General features: G+C 35.3%; 3 protein-coding genes across 5 annotated transcripts; 1 reads left to right on the forward strand and 2 right to left on the reverse strand.

Annotated features, from left to right (window-relative positions):
* Window positions 1-395: 395 nt before the first annotated feature.
* On the reverse strand, window positions 396-4,883 carry LOC116020656. 3 transcript variants are annotated; one of them, XM_031261136.1, is made up of 8 exons: window positions 4,613-4,883; window positions 3,979-4,240; window positions 3,557-3,750; window positions 3,222-3,463; window positions 3,041-3,125; window positions 1,126-1,893; window positions 836-934; window positions 396-745 (listed from the first exon to the last, which is right to left on the reverse strand). In XM_031261136.1, exons 2-8 carry the CDS (start codon window positions 4,199-4,201, stop codon window positions 665-667), a joined length of 1,692 nt encoding a protein of 563 aa, XP_031116996.1. In that variant the 5' UTR covers window positions 4,202-4,240; window positions 4,613-4,883; the 3' UTR covers window positions 396-664. The 3 variants fall into 3 exon arrangements, with proteins under 3 accessions (XP_031116996.1, XP_031116994.1, XP_031116995.1); XM_031261134.1 differs by having other exon boundaries at window positions 2,894-3,125; window positions 4,613-4,881; XM_031261135.1 differs by having other exon boundaries at window positions 2,894-3,125; window positions 3,557-3,690; window positions 4,613-4,878.
* An 872-nt stretch (window positions 4,884-5,755) lies between these two features.
* LOC116020687 lies at window positions 5,756-8,624 on the reverse strand. The gene is made up of 3 exons (XM_031261181.1): window positions 8,413-8,624; window positions 7,712-7,792; window positions 5,756-6,505 (listed from the first exon to the last, which is right to left on the reverse strand). The coding sequence occupies exons 1-3, from the start codon at window positions 8,569-8,571 to the stop codon at window positions 6,104-6,106; spliced, it is 642 nt and encodes a 213-aa protein (XP_031117041.1). The 5' UTR covers window positions 8,572-8,624; the 3' UTR covers window positions 5,756-6,103.
* A 6,872-nt stretch (window positions 8,625-15,496) lies between these two features.
* On the forward strand, window positions 15,497-19,635 carry LOC116020645 (systemin receptor SR160-like). The gene has a single exon (XM_031261122.1). It carries the CDS (start codon window positions 15,821-15,823, stop codon window positions 19,487-19,489), a length of 3,669 nt encoding a protein of 1,222 aa, XP_031116982.1. The 5' UTR covers window positions 15,497-15,820; the 3' UTR covers window positions 19,490-19,635.
* Window positions 19,636-19,821: the final 186 nt, after the last annotated feature.

Raw genomic sequence — 19,821 nt, forward strand, 5'->3', positions numbered from 1 at the left:
TATATATATATTAAGGATAAAATAAAATTTATTATTAAGTGAGAACCCTATGAACTTATTTGATCTTTTGATTTAAATAATTCAATGATAAATTATATACAATATATTTAATTTTTGGCACTCAGTTTATTGTATATTCGTACTCATTTTGTTGTGCATTCGTTTTCAATTTGTTGTGCATTCATAGTGTGAATGTTGTGCATCTAACCCACTTTATTGTGCAGTTTCATTCATAGTCATTAGATCAGTCCAAACTCCAAATGGATAATCTGAATTAGTCCACAGGGTACTCACCTAATGATAGGTCCTTACCTGATAATATATATATATATATATATATATATATATATATATATTGTTGGAATATTGGGTATATTTATAGAACAATTTTCGTCTAGTCGGGAAGATTTAAAAGACAATATAATTCCGTAATACACTATAAATTTCATGTTTATTCATATGGACAGTTTAGAGTATTAATAAATGTCGGGTTTGTTCATTCCATATCCCAAAACAGTGTATAAGAGGCTGTACTTGAGAATGTAAAAAACTCTGTTTTCAACGTACGGAATAATATACCCCTTCGGTGGTGCATTTTTTCTCCAAAATTCTTGCTGATCTGTGAACGATTACGTCCATACCGAGGATATAGATCCGACAATCACTACTTGACGAAGTGGCTGTCGCCAACTGTGAGCGGCGACCACACAGGTTGTCCTAGATCAAATGGTCCAAGAGAGTCATTCTGCATGCCACAATTGCAAAGAAAAGAAATGCATTTAGTCTAACGGCTTGGTTAGTAGGACACTGTTTTTAATGGCGCAATAAAACATACCCAGTTGATCCCTTTTAGTGCGAGGTTGCAGCTGTCTTCATCAACAATCCCTTGTGAACGAGGCAACAACTTTGTCTTGGATTGCTGAACATCATGATCCTGTGATCAAAATTTGATACTATTATAAGCCCTTAATTGCAGGAAACAATGAATACAGCAGCATTATTAAGAGATGGGTGGTTTTCAGTGACCATCAGAATCAGAGAATTAAGATGCATAAAGTTTACATTTGAACTGAATGAAATTTTAATAAATGAAAATGCACCAAGTGAAGAGGAGAGAGGGAAAACCTGAGCTGTAGCTTCAGATTTCAAACGCACACCTTCCTGACATTCCATGGAACTGCCTGCTTCACTAGCAGTCATGGCCATTCCACTCAAAGGAGAAACTTTCCTTACTGGAAACGCATGGCACGTCTCTTCAGCATCGAAGAAAGATGTGCATGGTGCATCCAATTGTAGTTTTGAGTCAGGAAGATGTGAATTTAATTGAGTAGCAACAAAAGCACCAAGTGAGTCAGCAGTTGATGAAGATTGTGGCAAGCTTGATTTGTTCCCACTTAAATTTGGATTCACGTTATTTATCTTTCCATGCATTGATGCCTCAGAAAGCAAGCCTCCAATGCTCAAGGCAGTTAGACTGTCATCCCAAGGAAACTGTTGCTGAGCATTGTTGCCTGCCATTGTTCTCGGCATTTCAAATTCTTGTGTAGGTGGAATGTAATCATGAATCTCACCCTGCAAAGTTGCTTGTGATAGCAAGCACCCTGTGTCTACACCTGAGACTAATTTAAGTGGCTGCCTGTCCAATTCCTTCACCGAGTTCAAACCACCACTATTCATCTTTCCTTGCAAAGATACTTCAGAAAGTAAACCTCCAACACTAAAGTCGGAAACTGCCAGAATGGGCTGCATTTGACTTGCTGATTCAGTGTCACTTTTGATGATCTTACCCAGCAGAGATACTTCTGAAAGTAGCCCCCCAATGCTTAAGTTAGTCAAGTTATCTTCCCATGGCACTAAAGGTTCATAGATACCATCAGCTTTCAGTTGATTACCCTGTAATAGGAAAAATAAACACATACTTAAGTCAATAAAAAGCCTCAATATATCTCAACCACTTTTGGGCAACAAAACTAAACAGAATTCAAAAGGAATCAGAAGCCAAATTAATTGTAAACAATGCCATTAGGTCTAGGGAGACAACAAATCTAAAATTGAATGACGCAGTTCGAGGGAGGCATTTGGATACTTGATTACATTGCAATTAAACAGGTAGACCCTTTTACAAATTCACCTGTGTTTTTTATTTGGAAGAGTTAAAGATCATTAAAACTCAATGTTGAGCAAAGAAAATATTGAGGAAATTTCTTTAAACAGTGAAAATTGCTAATACAGGTTCCACAACTTGTCAACTTCTAAAGCAAACAATGCAACAGCTCAATTTACCTTTGAGAAACAAAACTAAAAGGAGCATATCTTGCTCATGATGATGTTTTGGGCTATGAAATTCAATAAATCTTGTTTTACATGCTGAAGAATAAATTACACTTCATAAACTCCCCCCTCTTTCAGAATGAACATTGTGTTTGCATAAGGGTTATTAAACTGCATCCTAGCACGTTTCATTTCTTTTGAGCAAGACACTAAATGAATTAAAAGGACATGTTTGTGGACTGCAAAAAATATGTTTGAGAATAAGGCAGAAATTCCTTTGTTTCCAACAACCATGCTCCTACCTCTTCTGACCAAAGTCCAATTCTAACCAGCACTCCAAAGCCAAATTTACAGAGAAAACTCAATTTCTAAATGCAATCAGACACAAAAATAAACCGTAAAAAGATCAAGTAGTTTACTACCTACAGTGTATTGCGTACCATCCTTGGCACATTGCTAGACTCCCTACCAATCAAGTTTTTAACCTATTAGCCAGAGGATCAGGAACTCTGAAGTGTACTATAGATGAGGTCATGTAATTCAGCAGTGAAAGAGAAAAAGGGAGACCCCACAACTATAGCAAGCAAACAAGTAACCTATCTAAGAAGGTGCAAATGCTTACCACACATTCAACTTGTTCAACTGAAGGCATCTGCTCTTTTACAGCATCTGAAGCTTCATTAGTAGACTTAATTTTTTCAAAATATTTATTTTCTATTTTAGACTCCTTCATTTGGTTAACTTGGATATTTAAAGCTTGGCTGCTGACCTCAGATTGCCTTCTAGAGTCAGAATGAGTAGACAAAAGAGGCATTTTGAAGTCCTCCAATTGATGATCCAAAAACCAGCCATACCTATAAAAACAAAAACAAATTGAGACTAAATGAGGAGCTAAGATTGGAGAAGCTTATGAGTTAAAAGTTAAAACTGAGAGCAAATGAACCTCAGACCTTAGGCGAAAAACAGCAGGACTATTTACAGACATATAAACTTCTCTTGCAGAAATTTCAGTATCTTCCATACTCCATCTTCGGTAGGAAGCTAATTTCTCCAAATTAACATCATACGGGAAAAGTAAGGCCTTTCCCCACTTGCCATTTTCATTGCCCCACTTTGTGTTTATATGCTTGATCACGGACCATATCCTCTTCTTAGCACTTAAAGTGAGTTCCAAAAATGGATTGTACCCATCCTGTAGAAATTAAAGATAAAATCTATAAACATCCTTATCCAGATAAAGTTGGAACCTATCATGTATGCTCATGCTCAATGTTATTCATCTTACTTTTTCCAATCTCAAGCGAGTACTTTCATTTATTGGAAAAAGTTGCAGTTTAATCTTTTCAGATGGTTGAAGTTGTTGAAGCTCCGATTCATAGCAACAGTCTCTTCCTTCAGTAATATTCCCACCAAATAGCTCTGAAGTGCCAGAAGGAAGAACATTCAAATCTTTTCTGGGCAAAATAGATTCATTTTTCCCTAGGGAAAAAGTGCAAGCATATTTAAGTGCACAATTAACAGAAATTTCAACAAGAGCCAATTCATTTAAGTAACTCTTTAAAGAGCACACTAGAGAAGAAAAATTGGATACAGAAGTGTCAGCATTCACAAAATCAAAGTAGTTACTTCCAGCAACAAGCCCCATTTGTAAATATTTTTTAAAAGAAAAAAAAATAAACATAGTAAAAAACATCAATCCAACCTAACCTTCTGATTTCTGATCCCGCCTCCTAGTTCTAACTGTAGCTTTCTTCGCTACTACACAGGTTTCTTCCTCATTCTCTTCAGGAGTGCTTGATTTCTTTCTTTTCTGATGTCTAGCATATTTTGTTGAAGAACTCAGAGCTTTCTCCAGTGCAGCACCTCTCTTCTCATCCTCGTCTTCAACAGCGCCTACTTCACTTCTTGTCTGAGGTCTACTAGATATCATTGCAGCTCAAATGCGTTGCAATAGAAATACAAAGTCCCACTAAATCACGCAATTTATTCCAATTACTCTCAAAAAAAAAAAAAAAACGAAACAAGTATCCAAGATCTCCACGGCACTAACATAGCAGATACATAAAACAATCCCAAAATTAAGTAGTTATAGGCATGTTTTCTTCAGAACTAAACGAATAAATTCCATGTGTCCATCAGAAACAGAAATATAATAACATAAATTCTATCAATCAACTTAAGCCTTCGGTAAAATCAACTCAAAGCCAGGATTCATCAGTTCGTATGTTATCAATGAATAATCTAATTATGATCGATTTCTGAAGAAGAACAGTAAAAGAGCACGAAAATTAAATACAAAAATCGATGCGAGAGAAGAAGCCTGAAGTAATTCTTAACGTACCGTACGATACAGGAAGCAAACGATGCTTTCGCCGGTGTCCTTCAAGGAACGCAGAGAGCTACGCGGTCGGATAGAGAAAGAAACGGCTGAGCTGAGAGCGGGAATGGTTTATTTTTAGTGAGAGAGTCGGCGCCAAAGATTTTTATTTGAACCCAAAATCAAATTCGGACTCTCAATTTATATAAGCGGATCCTACTGCGTCCACCAACACTTGCGTGCACCTTACGGCTTGTAATAGAAACTCTGTAAATTCCCAATTTTTTAAAAAGAATGTAACATTTAAAAAAAAAAGAAAAAAAAATCCTAAACTTTACGTTAAAAGTTAATTAAACCTTTAAACTTTTAAAATATGATTAGACCCTCAAACATGTCTAATTGAGATACTTAAGTCTAAAAACATGTGAATGACCTATTATTACAGCCATTACAGGTCATTTGTATCAGTCTAGCGACTGACTCTCCCACTAAGTTACAATCATAAATTAACGTTTAAAAAAAAATTAAAAGATAAAAGACTTTCATGTCAAAACAATATCATAATCGTGACACTGATCCCAAAATCAAGGATGTGTTTGATTCATGATTTCCTAACTACATACTACTTCCGTTGCATTTTGGTTGTCTGGTTCGTTTAACGAGACTTAACTGAAGTTATTTTTACTCTAATTTTTTATAATATTAAGTTTAACATTAATATATAAAATTTATATATTTAGAAACTACACTAAAAGTACTATTATACACAAAAAAAAATAAATTTAAAAATAAAAAATTACTAAAGAAAATAAGCACGAAGAAATAATTGAATTGACCAATGAATAGTAAATAGGACAGGTAAAATAGAACAGAGGAGTATGATTTTTTTTTTTAATATTATGCTTTGAATGTCACCATATTATATTAAGGTCAATTGTTTTTATTTTTTATTTTTATATTTATAAAATATTTATTTCAATTATAGATTAATACATAACCAAACAACAATATTGATTATCATTTCAATTCCTACATATTACCAAAACATACAAAATATTATCACCAAAATCCATTATAATTATTAAAACTACTAACTATTTGATTCTCATTTCTATTCCGATTCTTATGTTCAAACCAAACACACTAATTTTCTACCAACAAAAGATATGTGGGGAAGGGTGACGATTTATAAATAAATATAAATAAAAAGAATATCTTGACACAGAGTATTGGAAGCCAAACTTTGAAGACAAAATGACAAGACAAATATAAATACAGGAAGACCACAACCTGCAACAACATATAACCCCTACTAAGGCAAAACAGGGCATAACCAGCATGTATAGAGTTCTTTTAGGTAGTTGCAAGCAAGCAAGCATTGCGAAGGGCTGAGTATACTTTTCATAACCTCCAACTTTCTTTATTCATCCTATTAGCAACCACTGTATACTGCTGTGAAATCTTTGCAGGTAATCCTCAATACTCTCGGAGCATAGGAATATATGGTTGGAACTCTTAGTACGGAAATTCATGGTCGGGAGGATCAGAATGCATGTCCATTGAAGTATCATTGGAGCTCTGAAGATTGACGTCTCTGCTTTGTAGATAGTTGTTGTCACTAAGTCGGGTTCCACCAGCAGAGGACGGGGCGTTTTGAGGGAAACCTCCCTGTACCGGGTGATAGTGCTGAAGGCTCCTACGAATGGGGCTGGACAGTGCGTTTGAAAAGACAGAGTTCTTCGGTTGCTGATCAGAATGCCCTGAACGAAGCCCGTTGGAAGCAGTTGCTGGACCAAAAGAAGTAGAAGAAACAGGAAATCCAGAATTCGGTATATGCATAGGAGTTTGAGACTGCTGCTGCTGCAATGGCAGCCTTTGGGATGTTGGGGGTTCCTCAGCTCCATAGTCAAGCTCATGCTACAGACATGACAAAAACAGTACATAAAAATTGTACAAGAATTGAATCAACATTCAATAGGAGTGAACCTGGATATCCAATACTATCAAATGAAAGAAAAATAAATAAATAGAACTCCATAGAAAATAGTATATATTTCTATCAAACATAAAGTCATGTTAAAAGCCAAGGGCTAATTAAGAATCAGCGTGAATCACCATATGATACTACTCACAATCACTGTTTACTTGTTGCACAAAATTACTAAAGATGCTGGCCACATACATAATTCAACATATCTTCTGCCAGCTGTATAGATCACATACAGCACTCAGAAATATCTAGATTAAAGCACCAAATATGACATGTAATGCAAGTAGCTTAAAGAGAAGTAAAATAGCAAGGTAAACACATTGATTCAGGATCTAACCCCTACGAGGGTTTAAAGTTGAATATGTGACTGTGTGAGTCTACTGTACTCCTCTCCTATGGCCTCACCGTATTTCATTAAAAATCAATGAAAGCGAAGAACGAACTAGGATCCCTACTTCCCTCTTTCCAATCTCATCACTTTAATTTCCCCTATCTGAAAGGTAACTATCTCTTGGTGGGAAGGTGCTCTTCTAGAAACCAAGAGCCTACTGGCTTGGGTTGTTGTTTATAAGCGACTAAGCGTTAAAAATTATTCAGCAATATAAGATGCTCTTCTTTGGGGACGGAGTCAACTGAACATCTCAGCCACTGGAGGGAATTTCACCAGCATTCAATCCCCTAGTATGAAAGAACAAGCAACGGCTTCTCCCTTACTAATAAGAGGAAAGGGGCAAGCCAAAACTGACTCCTTAAAGCTATCATTTTGATAAGGATCTAGCTTAATCCACATAATGGAATTAACATATCACAGAATTCACTATGTTAAACAGAAGTTATTGAAGTAAGCTGTAACCTATCTATTCCAACAAGATTACTATCCAGTAAAAACAGTTCAAAGTATCAAAATTATTTTTATAGGTATCATGGACATTACCCACAAATACTCAAATACGGAGTAGAAAATAAAAGTGTGCCTGCATAAGTGTAGTGTAATGCTGATCCAATACATAGAGAAATCCAAGTGCAAAGAAGCAAACTTGTAGAACAAAGTGAGGGTAATCAAACTTGAAAGTACTTGTTAATCAATGTATGACCAAAGAAATATGAAAGAAGATAATAGAAACAATACAAACCTGGAGGTAAGCAACTATATCACTGGGGTTCACTCTATTCCCATCTTCTTGCTGCCTTAACATCCAATTATAGAGTTTTTCCTACAACAATATAGGAAACAGAAATTCAATATCCAGTTAGTTTGGAGAAAATGAGGGTAAAAGAGATGTTACACTCATTAAATACCACTCAAAAAATAAATAAATAACGATATACATCCACTTATCGAATTGCATGTTTAGATCATGGATTGCTTCAATAAAACTAATCAGTAATCACAAAGATCAATGCCAATGAAAAAAACAGCTCAAACACTAAGATTATTGATCTAATGTAAGTGCACAGCTTAAGTTAAGTAAAAAATTCGGCAACACGGATTGAACCTCTTCCTAATTTCCTATTCAGTTCAGTAAATACATTAAAAAATAATAATAATAACAAATAAAAAAACCCTCAATTGAAACATAAAGCTTATAGAAAATCCATCAATTGAATCAACAAAGCTAGAAGATCAATTTTCAATAACGCTCGCAGTTCACCACCGCAAGCTACAATGTCAATTCCCACGTGTGACGTTCTCCGGCGAGATTAACCGTAAAACCAATGAAAGAATTTTGATCCATCTAGAAACAATCCGTCAATCATCCTCAAACCCCAGACGCAGTCCAACAATTCAAATTGGATATAGAAATGGAAAAGCGCGAGGGTACACAACACTAACCAGCGCGTGACGTTCGCCGGCGTGAAACGAGAGTCGCTGGTGCTGCATGGCTTGAGTGTAGAGCTGAGACAGAGAGTTAGCGGCGCTGCAAAAGGTGGAGTAGAGCGTTCTATCGACCTCGTCCAGACGGGTCGCCTCAGATTTTCTCTTTTTCGCCATTAATTTTTCCTCTCTGCAAAACCCTAACCCAAAAAAAAAAATTTGTAAAATTTCGAAAAGAGTGTGGGGGAAACGACCATTTATAGGTAGGGAAGGGAAAGTGGCAGGTGCTCGGGGTGAATTTGGTAGAAGACGAAAATTTTGGGTTACGTTCATTGTATGACACGTGGACTGACAGGTGGCATGTCTATTCACTTTTACGATCTGGGACTCTGGACCCAAACCCAAACATGGAAAATGTGATTTTGTAAATATTACACAAAACTCCTCCCACTATCACTAATTTACGTATTGTGGATCAATAAATTATATTATTTATATACATAAAATACATTATTTTTTTATATACTATTTTTTTGAGAATATTTTTTTATATACTATTAAATACGGAGTAAAATAATATATATTTAATATACAAATAATGTATTTTTAATATATTAAAAAAGAATAAAGGTCAAATTAATTATCGAACATAACATGAAATTGTAATTTGGTCACTTAACTTTAAAAAAGTACAATTGGGTCATTCCACATTGTTAAAGTATGCAATTTGTTCAAAGTAGCCTACAGTGACGACTGACGAGTTACCAACAGGTAATTAACTAAAAAAAATAATTAAAAGTCTCATACCGTCTGATCTATGGAGATTGTCTCGTCTCCGTGGATTTGGAGATGAAAGAAGGGAGGAGCAGCCATGGTGGTTGCCTTCGTCCCTTCGATTTTTTTAAGCTTTGAAGGGATGAAGACAATCATTCATTCCTTCATATTTTTTTTTAGATGAAGGGATGGTCGTTGCCGTCCTCCTTCATTTTTTTTAAACGCTTTGAAGGAATGAAGACAACCATGGCCATTGGCTTAGCTGCTTCATTTTTTAAAGAAGGATCTTTGTCTCTAGATTCGTGGAGACCAGCACTACCACACCACCCCAATCTCCACCATCACCATTATTATTATTATTATTATTATTATTATTATTATTATTATTATTATTATTATTATGTTCATTTTTACGAAAAATGAACCAAATACAAAATGTAATTTTTAACTTTCAGTCAAATTAAAAAAAAAAAAAAAAAGGATTTGCTGATTAATCAAAGATTGATAGTGTGCGTTGCAAAATTCCAAATAGATAGGTGGAGCTACCAACAAATGGAAATAATATGCATTTTAACTAAAATGAATAACATATCACTTTTGCCCCCCTTTAAAAAAATAACACCTTATTTTTTTCAATTATTTAACAATTACAAATTATTTTTAGCGAATTTTCACAGTAGAAAAACAAAAACACTCATTACTGTTATGTAGACCATGATCTATATTGCAAGGTGGACTATTGACACACACACACACACACACATATATATATTAGTAAATTAAAAATTTATACTTCGTATTTAATATGTTACATGTTCATTTTTTTGTAAGTTCTTTTTTAACAACTAAAAATGAACTTATATTATATTAAAATAATAATTTAATTTACTAAAAATATACATTTATTATTAATATAATCCACCTTATAGTAGTAATCATGGTTGGCATAATAATTTGCATATAGACACTTATCCCAGATCATACTTCTTTTTTTTTCAGTCTTAATTCAGATCTTCTTTTGAAACACACTTTTAGCTCTAAAATCTCAATAATATCATTAGATATTTAAAAATGTTTGACTAAAATTTTAACTTTTGAAAGAAATAAACTTTGTGCCGAACAAACAGTTAAAGCCCCTTTAATTGGCGGAGAAAATGGAAAGATTTGTTCCTCGTATTTGGAGAGAAAAAAAAAACGATTTTATATTATCTTGTTAATGAGGTGATTTATTTAATGAAAAATAAATTCCTCGAAAAAAAAAGTTTTAAAAATTGGAGACTTGAAAAATAGAAAACTTGTTTATTAAATTTAAATTTTCAATTTTGCTCCAATCTCCATTCTTCTATTTTTCTTTAGAGAGTTTGGAGAACTCCAATCGAGATATAGATAAATACTGGTGAACATTATTTTAGTATTTATAATACGGAGTAATTATTTTCAACAACATATGGGTGTGTTTAGTTCGCATATGGAATCGGAATCAGAATGAGTATCAAATACTTGGTAATGGTAATGAATTTTGGTGAAAGTATTTTGCATGTTTGGTAACATGGTGGAATGAGAACGATTATTAATAGTTGGGGAAGAAGAGGAATAAGGGAAATGAAATCCTTATTTTATTAGGGAATGAGTTTTGTAATTAATGGAGTAATCAAAACTCATAGTAGTGTTCTAAAAACTTGTTAACCAAATTCCTGATAGCTAAACCTATCAACCAAACACACCCATATAATTTATTTATTATTTGGAGAAAATATATACTAAGTAATATAAATTCTTATATTGTCCTCTCGTATTTTTATAATATATGAATATTTGAATATTAATATTAATTACCTTTTCAACAACATATTTTCACTAATTAAATAATGAAATCAATTTCTTAAATATTCTTTTAACAAAATTAATTTTAATTATTTATCTATTCTTTTTTTTTTTTTTTTGTGAATCAAACCACAATTAAAATTTTGTTTAAGTAAACAATTTTAAAGTAATCGTTATACCATGGATTCCTGACGTACATATTTATTTGTAAGTATACTATCTATTCATTTTTTTTTTAATTTTTATTTGTAATATACTATTTAAAAATAAATATTTAATATATTACAAATAAACATTAATCAATAATTCATATTACAATGTACTACGTAAATCATTTTTCATAGCCTTTGGAAGGTGTGGGTTGGGGGGCCAGTGGAGGACTGGAGGGTACATACAAAAATAAAGAGGGGATTTGAAAGTCAATGTCACACAGAAATAGATGACAGTAAACACTCAGACTGATTGAGTGGGCCCACAGAATAATTTCCCATATGAAGATAGAGAAATATGGGCCTACACCCTCATAATAATTGTTTCATGGGCCTCAAATTTTTTAAGCCCAGCTTGTAGGCAGCTCACAATTTTGAATATTTTTCTAATTTGTTCTTGGAACAGTGAGTATAAAAACTACGAGTAATTTATTGCATCACGTTCCATATCTTTCTTTTATTATTAATTATTATGAAAATATTTTGGATTGATTGAGTAATTGAATTATACCCTAGACACTTAACGACTAAATATTGATAAACAAAATAGTTATAAATGCTATTTCAAATATCAATAACATACTAACATACACACAAAATTAAAAATTCCTAATACCTTCTACTCTTTTAGGGTCCGCGCAAACTATCTAAGAATCTTCAAAACAAGCCATATAAACTTTATATTTTGTGAGGACCTTGCCTCTTGTCAGGACCGATCGACAAGAGTTTTGTTATAACCTAAATCTTCAAAAAAAAAAAAAAACTGACCTAAAATATCCAATTAAACATGTTAATATCACATCATCACAATCACTAAACAAACAACATAATATTATGTTATATTTCCATAACTTCACATTATCTTTTAAGAGATAATCATATTTCCAATATGAACTCATGCTCATTAACAGTCAAGGATAAAAAAAAAAAAAAGAAAAAGATCAATCATAAAAATTGAAAGATAAAAAATATTTTCTTTTGATAGAACATTATTTGATTCACAAATTAATTAATGAATCAAACTATTTTATTTGACTGAAAATAAAGTTGAGTAGAAGCCAACTATCATGTAGCACAATGACATCTCGGTTACCATTTCAAGTGAGTGGTCATAGAACCATGGTGTGTGAACTTAGATTCTTTAAACTGAAAATATTTGAAAAAATATAGAACAAATACTACCTTGTAAATAATTATGAATATTTCAAAAAAAAAATAAATTCTTATCATCTTATGGTCCTTATGGACGCAAGAGTTGTCCAAGAGTACAAGTCATGAGTTGTCGGTAGGCGAGTAGAAGTCAGTAGCGATGTGCGCATTCACTTTTTTACTTTACAAAGAAAACATCCAAATTAACTGTAAAACCTGAGAACTTGCACTTGTCGCCGTGGGTCCCCTCACATGCTCTTTCCTTTCACTCACTTTCCTAATTCATCTCTTAATTATTGCATGTATGCTTCCACCAAATGTGATGTTCATTGGAAAATGCATTGCTCTTCATTTGGAAATTTTAGATGCCTTTGTCTTAGGATTTTCTTATTTGGAGATATACTTTTTTCAATTCCCATTTTAATTTTATTTCCTCACTCTTAATTTTTCGAAAATTATTTTTTTATTTTTTGGGAGAAAGGGATTTTAAAAAATAGAAAGTGTATTTATCTATACATTTATTTAATTTAAAAATAGACAATAGACAATGAAAAACTGAAATAAACGCAGTCTTTATGATTTAAATAAAAAATAAATACATATTTATTTTGAGTACAATTCTATGGAGTATTACTCAATAAATATTAAAGGGCATATATTGTAAATATTAAGGGATTAATTCATAAATATTGATCATATAACACAACATATGATGCTCCTTAAGAGTGCTATGAAAATAAAAATAAGAAAATTGATATTTTTTCTTTTTATGTTACATCTTAATGTTGACCCAAACTATGGTAATAAAATTTACCGATTACTTATGAATTTGTCAATTATATCTCGAGTTAATAAAAGAATTTACTTATTAACTAAACACACACACACAAAATCCATTATATAAGAAAACACAAGAGTAAAAATTAGAGTTATTTATCATGGTTAGTCTCACAACTATTATGTCACATTCACATTTGATCATCTTTATAGTATTATTTTTGTTATATTTGATCATCTCAACCAAGTTCTTGGTAGAAAATTGTAGTTCAAAATCATAATTAATACCTAAAAACATCAAGATGTTCAAGTCAAAATCATTTTAAGTTAAAAATGTAATGAATTGTAATTATTTTTTATTAAAATTTGGTCAGTGTGACAAAAATAAAAGTTATGTATTAAATATAACAAAAATAATACTTAAGAGAATTAAATATGAAAATAACCTAATAATTGTATGACGAAAAGTAAAGTAACTTTAAAAATTAAGAAGTAAAATAAAGGTGGATCCATATCCAACCCATTAATGATGGGAGATTCAACAAATCAACAATGGAACTGTAAAAAATACGGAGTAAAAACAAAAACATGCCTAGATTTACTGTTAGATAGCGGAGGACGGCATATTTGTCACTCACGTGTGGTACCCTAACTTTTGACCGACGACGGTGTAGGATTTTTACCCCTCTGGGCCCACACGTACGACATGTTGGCATCACATCATATTATTGAATCTGCGCGTCCATTTACGCGCCTTCCCTATGTGCACAGGCTTTTATTTATTTACGTTATCCACCAATCAACTTCCCTCCATGTAAAAGCCGTTAAAATTTTCATGATCAAATTATTTTGCTTTTAATTTTTTTTTCTTCTAATGTTTAACTTTTCAAAATTTTTATTTTTATTTAAACTATTTAAATTGTCCTCACATATACTGTAATAAAGTAAACTCTGGTAACAATTTTATAAAATACGGAGTAATCAAATATTTTTTAACTAAAACATAACTTTAAAATAGAAAAAATCCAGGGTGTGTTTGGTTCGCACATGAGAATTAGACGCATTATGGGTATCAAAAACTTGGTGAGGGTAATGGATTTTGATGAAAATATTTTGCATGTTTGGTAGTATGGTGAAATGAAAATAATTATAAATAATTGGGGAAGAAAGGAGAAAGGGAAATGAAACCCTTATTTAATAAGGGTATGAATTTTTTAATTAATGGAGTATTTCAAACTCATAATAATATTCTAAAAACATGTCAACCAAACAATAACAATCATTTTGATACCCATACCTTAAACAAAAACCTGTCAACCAAACACACCCTCAAATTTAATTACGATATATGAATTTTGTAATTCTTATTTATCACAAAATTGAGTTATATTAAATTCTATTCTATCACTGCCGTGTTCATATGTGTGAGTAATTAACTTTTTATGTTACTACAACTCAGTTAGTATTCATGTAGTAAATTGTGAGTAAGGACGCAAAATCAAAACATGACAACAAGGAGCATCAAATACTCTCTTCCACGGCAAATTATTTTGTGGACTGTGGTCCACACAACTTTGTGGACCACGGTTCAAACCGGCATCGTTGATTTTTATAAGTTAAAATAATGTACATCATGAGTTAGAATAATGTACATCATGTGTTATAATAATGTATTTTATATGTTAGAATAATAAAACTTTTGGGAGTAAGATAATATATTTTATGAGTTAAAATAATGTACATCATGCTTTAGAATAATGTACATTATGATTTATAAAAATATATATTGCAGTGAATCATGTGAAAAAAAAAAAAGTATTCTGCGAAACAAAGTTGTTTTTGAACAGATGTGTGGACCACGGTCCACGCAATAACTATGGTTCTCTTATCTACGGGGCCGCTAAGTCACTATGATTTTCTTTTTTTTTGAGTTCTACTAACTCGGTTACAATGTAGTATCTCTTCATGGCTACTTTCTCAACCTACTGAAACACAAAGAGTCAACAGATGCCTCCACTGAGGCTCGAACCAACTCCCTTCCACATGGGAGTATACACCGGGTGCCGACCACAAGGTCTTTGGCAAGTCACTATGATTTACTTTTATATATCCCTCCACAATTCAGGAGTTACTCAATTAATGACAAAGTTAAACATACTAATTAATCCCTAATGATGAGGAAGAAAGACAGTTAATTAAGAGGCAATAATGAAGGTGGAATCTCATATCAAGAAATCAGACAGTGATGGAACTATCCATCCATCTATCCCATAATCACACGTACTGCTTAATCTATACAGACAAACACATGGTGGTAGCGGGAGACATTTCAAACAGCTTTGCTAGCTTTTAGAGGGAGAAGCACATATATATCATCTATACATTTAGAGATAGAGAGAGAGAGAGAGAGAGAGAGAGAGAGAGTAATAATGGATTAGAGAGAGTGAGAGATATGGGTTACATACATGGCTTGTGAGCTCTGGTTGAGTCTACTTCACTGTCACACAGTACTGGAATGCACATGCCGCTGTCACCCTTCCTCTTTTTTCTCCGTTCAGCTCTCTGCATCACTGTCTCGCTTGGAGCACCGCCGTCTCCGTTTGTCTGTGTTCTCTGCAGGTAATGGAAGCAGTAGAGCTGAGGAAACACTAAGAGAAAAGCCATTATAACAAAGGTATAGTGAAGAATTGAAGATGAAAGCTAATAGCAGCAGCAGCAGAAGTGTTATTATTATTAGTCTTTTCTGCAAGGCTTTCTTGCTGTTTTTTTCTCTGCACCCACTCTTTGTTCTCCCTCTCTTCATCTTCTTCCTTCCCCCAACTTCACGTGTTGCAGCAGCTTCTTCCAATGAGCTTTTCACCCAGTCCCAGCAGCTTTTATCCTTCAAGGCTGGGCTTTCAACCAAAGATTCTCTTCACAACTGGGTGTCTTCCACAGACCCCTGTAGTTTCACTGGTGTTACATGCAAGGACTCTAGAATCTCCTCCATAGATCTCTCCAATACTATACTCAGTGTGGACTTTTCCTCCGTTTCATCCCACTTTCTGAGCCTTCCGAATTTGGAGAGTCTTGTGTTGAAGAACAGTAATCTCAGTGGCTCTCTAGCTTCTGCCTCAAAATCCCAGTGTGGGGTTTCTCTGACTCATATAGATCTAGCTGAAAACACCATTTCAGGGCCTATTTCTGATATCTATAGCCTTGGTGGATGCTCAAGCCTTAGGTCCCTCAATCTCTCCAAGAATTCCATGGACCCTCCTCCTGAGAAGGAGCACAGAGGTGCTGCTTCAGCTATTAAGCTTCAAATTCTTGATCTTTCTTACAATAATTTGTCGGGGAGAAACGTTTTTCCGTGGCTGTTATCTAAAGATTTTGCTGAGCTTGAGTTGTTATCTTTGAAGGGTAACAAAATATCTGGAAATATTCCTGAACTGGGTTTCAAGAACTTGTCATATTTGGACCTTTCTGCCAACAATTTCTCCACTCCGTTCCCTTCATTTCAAGATTGCTCCAATCTGGAGCACCTTGATTTGTCATCCAACAAGTTTAATGGTGAAATTGGGGCCTCTCTTTCTTCTTGTGAGAAGCTCAGTTTCCTCAACCTCACCAACAATAAATTTGCTGGTGCTATTCCCAAGCTGTCTAGTGGGAGTATGCGCTATTTGTACCTTAGGGGGAATGGTTTTCAGGGTGCATTTCCAGCCCATATTGGAGAGTTGTGTAAAACTCTGGTGGAATTAGACTTGGCCATGAATGATTTCTCAGGTGTGGTCCCTGAAAGCATTGAAGCTTGTTCTGTACTGGAGCGTATCGATATCTCCAACAATAATTTCTCCGGTGAGTTGCCTGTTGAAACCATCCTCAAGCTTACTAGCTTGAAGACTTTGGTTTTCTCCATGAACAATTTTGTTGGTGAATTGCCTGAGGCACTGTCTAGCTTGGTGAGTCTGGAAACCTTAGATTTAAGTTCTAATAACCTCTCGGGTTTAATCCCCCCTGGGATTTGTAAAGACCCTAGGAACAGCTTGAAAGTTTTATACCTTCAGAATAACTTTTTCACAGGTTCCATACCTGAGGGCTTGAGCAACTGTTCACAATTGGTATCCCTTGATCTCAGCTTTAATTACCTCAAGGGTAGGATACCATCTAGCCTGGGTTCATTGAGCAAGTTGAAAGATTTGATTATTTGGTTGAATCAGCTTCAAGGGGAAATCCCTCAGGAACTAATGTATCTGCAGGCATTGGAGAATTTGATTCTTGATTTCAATGACTTGACAGGGTCAATCCCTTCAAGTATTAGCAACTGTACTAATCTGAATTGGATTTCCTTGTCAAACAATTTCTTGAGTGGTGAGATACCATCTTCACTGGGCCATTTATCTAATCTTGCCATTTTGAAGCTGGGGAACAACTCAATCACCGGGAACATCCCAGCCGAACTGGGGGATTGTGGCAGCTTGCTGTGGTTGGATCTAAACACTAATCTCTTGAATGGGTCAATCCCACCTTCTCTATCAAAGCAATCAGGCTATATTGCAGTGTCATTACTCACTGGGAAGAGGTTTAATTATATCAAGAATGTTGGAAGCAAGCAGTGCCATGGAGCTGGGAATTTGCTCGAGTTTGGGGGGATACGACAGGATCGCATGGACAGGATTTCTGCAAGGAGCCCCTGCCATTTCAGTAGACTCTATGAGGGGATCACCCAACCAAATTTCAACCACAATGGCTCCATGATTTTCCTTGATCTTTCCTACAACAAGTTGGAGGGCAGTATCCCCAAGGAATTAGGGTCTATGTACTATCTCTTTATCCTGAATCTGGGCCATAATGATCTCTCTGGTCCAATCCCTCCAGATCTTGGAGGCTTGAAAACTCTTGCAATTCTTGATATGTCACACAACCATCTCAGTGGCACAATCCCACAATCTTTGACAAGCTTGACAGTTGGAGAGATTGATCTCTCAAACAATAACCTCTCTGGAATGATACCCCAATCAGCCCTTTTTGACACATTTTCAGATTATATGTTTGCCAATAACTCTGGGCTCTGTGGATACCCTCTTCCCCAGTGTGGATCTCCATCAAGTTTGAGCACAAACCAGCACAGAAACTCTCATCATCTCAAACAACCATCCTTCATTGGGACTGTGGCCATTGGATTGCTGCTCTCCCTCTTCTGCATCTCTGGTCTGATCATCGTCACCGTGGAAACCAGGAAGAGAAGGAAGAAGAATGAGGCTAGCCTTGAGACTCATACAGGAGACCCCTCATACTCAATCACTGCAAACACTGGATGGAAGCTAACCAGTATGCGTGAAGCCCTAAGCATCAATCTGGCAACCTTTGAGAAGCCTCTGAAAAAGCTTACATTTGCTGATCTACTTGAAGCCACCAATGGCTTCCACAATGACAGCCTTGTAGGCTCTGGCGGCTGCGGCGATGTGTACAAAGCCCAGCTGAAGGACGGCAGCGTAGTGGCAATCAAAAAACTGATACACATTAGCGGCCAAGGGGACAGGGAATTCACCGCAGAAATGGAAACAATAGGGAAAATCAAACACAGAAACCTAGTTCCCCTATTAGGTTACTGCAAAGTAGGGGAGGAACGGCTGTTAGTTTACGCGTACATGAAATACGGGAGCCTAGAAGATGTATTACACGACAGGAAGAGAATCGGAATCGCCCTAAACTGGGCCGCGAGAAGGAAGATCGCCATTGGCGCCGCGAGAGGGCTGACTTTCCTCCACCACAACTGCATCCCGCACATCATTCACCGCGACATGAAATCCAGCAACGTCTTGCTCGACGAAAACCTAGAAGCCAAAGTCTCGGATTTCGGAATGGCGAGGCTAATGAGCGCCATGGATACTCACCTGAGCGTGAGCACACTCGCAGGCACCCCCGGCTACGTCCCTCCCGAATACTACCAGAGCTTCAGGTGTTCGACGAAAGGCGACGTCTACAGCTACGGCGTCGTCCTCCTGGAGCTATTAACCGGGAAACGCCCCACGGATTCCGTCGATTTCGGCGACAATAACCTCGTCGGATGGGTGAAACTGCAGAACAAGATGAAAATACGAGACGTATTCGATCCGGAACTGATTAAAGAAGATCCGAGCTTAGAAAACGAGCTTGTCTTGCACTTGAAAGTAGCATTTGATTGCTTAGACGATCGGCCTTGGAAGCGGCCTACAATGGCGCAAGTTATGGCGAAGTTCAAAGAAATTCAAACCAGGATAGGGGGGATTGATGATTCTTCATCCACAATCGCAACCAAGGATGGCGGGCTTAGTGCAGATGAAGGAGTAGAAATGAGCATAAGAGAAAGTATAATGGAAGGCAATGAGCATTCTGGATTGTAATCCACCATTAAATTTTCCCATCTCCTATGCCTCTTTCATCATATCAGCAAATTTCCATTCTGTACTATACACATAACATCCTGTATGTAGTTTAGCCCTTTGGAAAATAAACAGAGTGTCTATCATGAACAAAATAAGGTTGTTCATATCTTTGCAACTTTAGGTGCTCATGCTCATCAACGGGCCAAGTGGGTGGGGAAGTTTATGCCCTTCTTCCTCGCACCGACGAGACTATTATTAACAATCGTGTTTCAAGCATTCGCAGAGTGAGGGAAAGCAACTAGCCTCATTCTTTCGAGGTCTTTTCTTTCGGTCTGATCTTTAAAAAAAAA

Source organism: Ipomoea triloba, chromosome 5 (genome assembly GCF_003576645.1).
Source record: "Ipomoea triloba cultivar NCNSP0323 chromosome 5, ASM357664v1".
Classification (NCBI taxonomy): Eukaryota; Viridiplantae; Streptophyta; class Magnoliopsida; order Solanales; family Convolvulaceae; genus Ipomoea; species Ipomoea triloba.

Coding starts and splice junctions, on each gene's coding strand:
- LOC116020656 (XM_031261134.1), bottom strand. CDS start 4,201: ATGATATCTAGTAGACCTCAGACAAGAAGTGAAGTAGGCGCTGTTGAA. Junction 3,464..3,556: donor CTCGCTTGAGATTGGAAAAA/GTAAGATGAATA, acceptor TAATTTCTACAG/GATGGGTACAATCCATTTTT. Junction 746..835: donor CACTAAAAGGGATCAACTGG/GTATGTTTTATT, acceptor TGTGGCATGCAG/AATGACTCTCTTGGACCATT.
- LOC116020687 (XM_031261181.1), bottom strand. CDS start 8,571: ATGGCGAAAAAGAGAAAATCTGAGGCGACCCGTCTGGACGAGGTCGAT. Junction 7,793..8,412: donor CCGGCGAACGTCACGCGCTG/GTTAGTGTTGTG, acceptor ATATTGTTGTAG/GAAAAACTCTATAATTGGAT. Junction 6,506..7,711: donor ATATAGTTGCTTACCTCCAG/GTTTGTATTGTT, acceptor TCATGTCTGTAG/CATGAGCTTGACTATGGAGC.
- LOC116020645 (XM_031261122.1), top strand. CDS start 15,821: ATGAAAGCTAATAGCAGCAGCAGCAGAAGTGTTATTATTATTAGTCTT.